This window comes from Nomascus leucogenys, chromosome 17 (assembly GCF_006542625.1).
Source record: "Nomascus leucogenys isolate Asia chromosome 17, Asia_NLE_v1, whole genome shotgun sequence".
NCBI classification, from domain to species: domain Eukaryota; kingdom Metazoa; phylum Chordata; class Mammalia; order Primates; family Hylobatidae; genus Nomascus; species Nomascus leucogenys.
The window spans coordinates 37,122,843-37,128,842 of record NC_044397.1 but is presented as its reverse complement, the minus strand read 5'-3'; the positions used below and the strand labels follow the sequence as shown (position 1 = coordinate 37,128,842).

Genomic DNA, 6,000 nt, shown 5'->3' with positions numbered 1-6,000 from the left:
TCTACCCGCCTCAGCTTCCTGAAGTGCTGGGATTATGAGCGTGAGCCACCACACCCAGCTAGAGACTTACTTTTCATTGTAGTAATTGCAAACTCTCAGTATCTTTTGAATTTGATCAAATGTGCATGTACCATACAAATAACAAAATAGGAAAACAGAAACTAGAATCTGTGCTAGACAGCCTCCCACACACAATATCTCCTGTGTACTTATGTTTTCTGAGACAGTCTCACTCCTTTACTCAGGCTGGAGTACAGTGGCTCCATCTCAGCTCACTGCATCCTCCCACTCCCAGGTTCAAGCGATTATCCTGCCTCAGCCTCCCAAGTAGCTGGGATTACAGGCACCCACCACCATGCCTGGCTAATTTTTGTATTTTTAGTTGAGATGGGGTTTCGCCGTGTTGGCCAGGTGACCTCAGATGATCCGCCCACCTCGGCCTCCCAAAGTGCTGGGATTACAAGCGTGAGCCAGCACATCACAATATCTCCTGTGTACTTTGGGCAGGTGTTTCTGCTCTCACGACCTCTTTGCAGTCGATGAAACTGAACCAGCTCACAAGCTCAGGAAGCTGCCCAGGGTCACCCAGCAAGGGAGTGAGTGGTGAAGCTGGATCCCGACCCAACTCTGCGGTCATGCTTGCGACAATGCCCTCAGGGGAGCCAGCTCCCTAGGGCCAGTCACTGCTCTGCAGGGCCCCAAGACTGAGCCATGAAGATGGATAATTCTAGAAACTCCGCTCTGGACAGAATCTGTGAGAAGGATCTCGCCCCAGTGGAAAGACCTGCCATCAGGGAGTACTTGGGAGGCCAAGCTTGGCAAACCTGGCCCCGCCCCGTGCTACCTATGTGACCTCCTGACCCTCCAACAGGAAATCTTCCCACTGTGAACCTCATCCAGGTTCCCACTGTGGGGGGACGCAGGAGGAGTAAATGAGATGACAATTTTTGAAAGCCGCTCCTCCCAAGCAGGTGCACAAAAAATCAAAACAAAAACAGGTCTCTCAGACCCAAATGCCAGTTTCCAAAACCTCTGAGCTGCCCGTGCTCTCTCTGTCTCCTTCTGGGTCCAGGTGGCTGTGATATAAACACTCCTGTCTGCTGTTTGTTACATTCGTCCGAACGCTCATTCACTCAACTCACATCCACGCAGGGCCTTACCACGCGCCAGACTCCGGTGGCCCTGGCGCGGTGGGAACGTGTCCCCTCCTTGCGCGCGCTCCCCGCCCAGGCCCGCGTGTCTCCAGCTTACAGTCAGAGTCACCCCCCATCCCCCGGTACTGGGTGCTCCTCGGTACTCGCGCTCGAACCACACCCGCCGCCCACAGGCACCCACGGCCCAGGCCACGCGGCCCTGATCCCCCACCCGCACCTCCAGCGGCGCCCCCCTCGAGCCACCGCGCAGGCAGCCCAGCTAGCGTCAGCCCCTCCGCACAGGCCCCGCCCCCCACGCCCCAGGTGGCCAATGAGCGCTGCGGCCCCGACCGGCCCCGTCCCGCCCCGGGGAACCCCGGTCGCAGATTGGCCGGCCCGGGCGCAGTGTCCTCCGCACGTGGGGCGGGGGCGGGGTGAGTGGAGTGGCAGCGAAGCCCCGCCCCCGCCGCCCCGCCCCCACCTCCCTCCCCGGCCCGCCCCCCGCGGCGCCCAGTCCAGCGCCCTCCGCCCGCCACCCTGGACCCCGGTGTCTGGCTTCCCCCGAGCCGGGACCCCGCGATGGCCAAGCGCAGCTCGCTGTACATCCGCATCGTGGAGGGGAAGAACCTGCCCGCCAAGGACATGTGAGAGCGGCCGGGGAGGGAGCCTCAACTTTCCGGGGAGGGGCACTGCCCCTCAGGACGCCTGACCTTTCCGGGGTCCACCCACAAAAGCAGCGGAGAGGGTGCGGGAGTGCGGCCGCGGTGGGGGATCGGCGGGGAAAATGGGGACAGTGACATTTGCTGCGAGCATCAAACGGGGTGACAACCGAAGGGAAAGGTGTCACCGAGGGCTGGGGGCTGGGAACTAGGGAGGGGGCGAGAATTTGTCAGCGATCCGCGGCTCACGAGGGGAAGGGGCTTTGATAGGACAGGAGCTGGAGCCGGGTGACATGCCAGGGGAGACGTCTTGGTGATCTGCCCCCGGGGTGTGGTTGGAGGGGTGGGTGGGGTGTCCCCCTGCAAAGGAAAGGTCTTCCTCAGTAGTTCCAGAGCCCTTAATGCCCCGGAGTGTGCACCTGAAGCACATGCTGGGACCCAGGGGCTGTCCCCGGGCTTCCTGCTGTGCACTCGGGTAGGAGGGACTGGCATGAAAAGTGAGAACAGGTCTGGAGGCCAGGACAGGTGCAGGACTGTGGGGGAGGGAAGGAGGGTAGTAACTGTCGCTTGTGCCTTGGGCTTTACACCTGAGCCATCCCGTTAATCCTGGCAACCACCCCGAAAGGCAGTTCTCACCGTTCCATTTTACGGATGAGAAAACTGAGGATCAGCGACGTGAAATGGTGGCTCCAAGTGGCAGGCAGAGCAGGGTCTTGAGTCTAGGGCTTCTAACAGGCACTGACATCTGGGGATTCCCCTTGGTCCCTGGCTCGATTTGGGGAGGTTTCAGGGGCCCCTTGTTCCACTCTTCTCAGTAGGTCCCAGGGCTGAGCTGCCTGACCCCTGGCCCCCCATCTTGGTCTTACCACCACCTTCCTCATGTGCAGGGTTTAGGCAGCTCCCTGCTCCTAGAGCCTGTTTCCTCTCTTTAAACTAGGGGTTGAAATCCCTCTAGAGGAAGAGGGGGAAAGCTCAAAGGTCGAGGGGCACTGACTGCCTGGAGGAGGAGGGTGGGAGGGGGAGAAGGGGAGCCTGGAGGAAACAGAGTCCAAAGTCTGCAGGGCTGCAGTTCCCCACCCCCTTGGGCTCCTTCTCGAGGCGCCCCGGGCTCCTGGATGCAGAGAAGTGGCCAGCATGGGCGAGGGGGTGGAGCGGGGTGGGGGGCAGGCACTCTGCTCACACATATGTAAGGTGGCCCCTGCGAGCTTCCCAGCACGCTCAGCGCGCCACCACCGAGAGCAGTGCCAGTTCCAGGCCCCCTGGGTCTGATGAGGCCCAGCTCAGCAGTTACCATGACAATGGGGAAGGGAGGGCGGTGGGCATCCCTAGGTGGGTTTCCGTGCTTGGAGGCTTGGAGGGAGGTGGAGTGGGAGCTGGCAGTGAGGTCTGTGGGCTGGGAAGGCAGAGGAGCTCTGAGAAGGGTCTCAGCCTCCAGGCCCAGCCTTTAAGCACCCCCCACCCCCTGCCACCACTGGCACTAGGAACTAGGTCATCTTGGCCTCTTCTGGCTGGTGGCGGCTGGGAGGAGCAGCCCCTCCATCTGTCGCCTCCCTCCTCATCCCCACAGCAGCTGGCCCTAGTGCCTGGCTCAGGCTCTCTCCAGCCCAGGGCAGCGAAGCTCTTGGAGTATGCCCACCTGGGAGCCCAGTGCCTGGTTCCCTGCCCAGTGCTTTGCCTCTGGGCAAAGGGGTTCCATCTACAGTGGAGGAGTGCCTTGGGATCTCGCTCCTCACCCTGCCCCCCTGCCTGCCCTACTCACGTCTCCTTTGCAACCGTCTTCCCCTGTGGCTTGCATACACAGCTCTGACCTGTCAGCTGTCTCTTAAACCATCCCATAAACAGTCCCTTACATTTGGGCTACTACCCTTCACATCTCTGCCTTTGCCCATGTGTGGGAACTTCTGCCTTCAAGCACTCCACTTCAGTCCTCCAGAAAACTCCTATTCAACCTTCAGGACTCCTCTCAAACTTCTCCTCTCCAGGGCATTCCCTGGTGCCCTTGGGCAGAGTTCCTGGCTCCTGGTCTCGCCTCCCAGCACTCTGGCTGGCAGGAGGAAGCCCCTGGTGTGGCAGTTCCTCCGTCAAGTGGTGCCTGTCCCAGCTGACTGTGAGGGCAGGGACTGTGACTCATTCATCCTGGCACTGGGTCCATAGTAGAGGAGAATAAGAGGTGTTGAGGACTTCCCCCACTTAAACCTCTTCTTAACTTTATAAGATAGACATCCTCAGTTTGCACATTGGGAAACTGAGGCTCAGGAAGTGAAAGCCATTTGCCAAGAGGGTAGGTAGAGAAGTCAAGATTCAGACGGCCTTTGTCTGCTGCCGACAGGCTGAGAATCCTAGCCTGCCCACGGCTGCAAGCTTGCGGCTGGGCTCAGTGAGACTGAGCCTCGGAAATCCTATGCAAAGCATTTGGCTGCAGAGTCGGGCAGGGGTTTGGAGATCATGGGAGGCCCTCACTGAGTACTGGAGTTTCACTGTGCCTCACCATCACCCTGCCTATCTTCTGAGTAGCATCCCCTCCAGCCAGGGCTTGCTTACTTCTGAGGACGGGGAGCTCACCACTTCTCATAGTGGCTCATCTTGACTGAGACAGTTCCAAGGAGGAAGCTGTCCTCACACAGCTGCCAGCTGCCTTCCTGCCACTTCTACTCATGGGTTTTTATTCCTCTATAGGGCACAGAGCACAGCTGCATTCCCCATCACTGCTAGCTTTCAGAGCCTGCCTGTTCCTGCCCTGCCTCTTCCCACTGTCTCCCATCCCTGCGTACCTAGGCATGAGCCAAGTCTCACGATGACCAGTGACCCACTGCCTCCCACACCAAGTGGCCTTGGGGACTGGCCCAAGGCTATTTCGGGGTTTTCCCTGATCCTCCTCCTTCCACAACCTAGAAACTGCCAAGGCCCTAAATATAGAGGCCCCGGAAGTAGCCAGACAGGGCCAGTGGCAACTGGTTTGGGAAAGGAGAAATGAGAGAGGTGGGCAGCCTAGGGGCCTTAACACTAGCGAAGAAGGAACTGTGCAGGGCGTGGGTCCCAGCAGCCCACTGGGGACCACGGTTGGGCCCAGGTCCTTAAATCTGGCCTCGGCCTGCTCGCCATACCGTCCTCTTGCCCCACCTCTGATCCAGCCACCCAGCTCTTCACAGTCCTTGCACACCAAGATTCGGGTCCTGCTTCCAGGCCTTTGGAAGCAGTAGCAGCCCAGTAGTGGGGGACAGCCCAGGGAGGTCCCCTGTTGCCTCAGCCAGTACTGACTTCTCCCTGCCTCCTCTGAGCTCCTTGTATGGCTCCTGGATTCTGCAGCCCAGCCCAGCACCTGGGGTGTCCGGAGGCCTGATTGCTTAGCACCTGGAGTCCCCTGGCTTTGGGTTGATGGGCTCCCTGGAGGAGGGGGCTCTTTATTTGATTTTATTTATTTTTTGAGACAGAGTCTTGCTCTGTTGCCCAGGCTGGAGTGCAGTGGCGTGATCTTGGCTCACTGCAACCTCCTCCTCTGGGGTTCAAGGGATTCTCCTGCCTCAGCCTCCCCAGTAGCTGGGATTACAGGTGTACACCACCACATTCGGCTAATTTTTGTATTTTTCGTAGAGATGGGGTTTCACCATGTTAGCCAGGCTGGTCTGGAACTCCTGGCCTCACGTGATCTGCCCACCTCAGCCTCCCAAAGTGCTGGGATTACAAGTGTGAGCCACCACGCCCGGCCAGGAGGAGGGGGCTCTCAAATGATGGCAGGGGGAGGTTACAGTCAGAGGTGCAGGCAGTGCTAATGTTTACTGAGCACCTCCAAGACCTTCTCTATCATCTCAGGACCCAGGGAAGCTCCCTTGTGAGCCGGGGTTACACTTCCCACTTTACAGGTAGGAAAACTGAGCCTTAGCAGACATTTCCTGTCTGTGTCCAGGAGCTTCTGGAGCTGTTGGCCTCAAGTGTGTTCCTCTGCCGGAAGAGCCCCTTTTGAGAAGGGAAGCAGAGCTTGGAATTCCCCACCCTCCACCATAGAAACACACTTCCTTTTTATGGACACTCAGTGGAGGAACAGCTCTAGAGACGGCCCTCACTCCCCCACTTTTACCCAGTACCAGCCTTAGGCCTGGCTGCAGGCCTCTCCCAGCCCCAGGAGCCCCCCAACACCTGAGACCCTTGGAAATGAGCGCGGGTTTGCCTTCCCCCATCCTCTTTCCCCAGATAGCTGTTACATTTATTCA

At 59.0% G+C, this 6,000-nt stretch overlaps 1 protein-coding gene across 5 annotated transcripts in view; it reads left to right on the top strand.

Moving 5' to 3' along the window:
• The first annotated feature begins 1,642 nt into the window (after positions 1-1,642).
• The window catches only part of RASA4B (RAS p21 protein activator 4B), a 33,090-nt gene continuing 28,732 nt past the window's right edge, over positions 1,643-6,000 (top strand). For 2 of the 5 annotated variants that reach the window (XM_030797507.1, XM_030797504.1), the window contains exon 1: positions 1,643-1,777. In XM_030797507.1, the coding sequence (XP_030653367.1) occupies positions 1,713-1,777 (65 nt within the window). In that variant the 5' untranslated portion in view covers positions 1,643-1,712. Of the gene's footprint in view, positions 1,879-6,000 lie in introns of all 5 variants that reach the window. The other 3 variants (XM_030797505.1, XM_030797508.1, XM_030797506.1) reach the window with 3 other exon arrangements.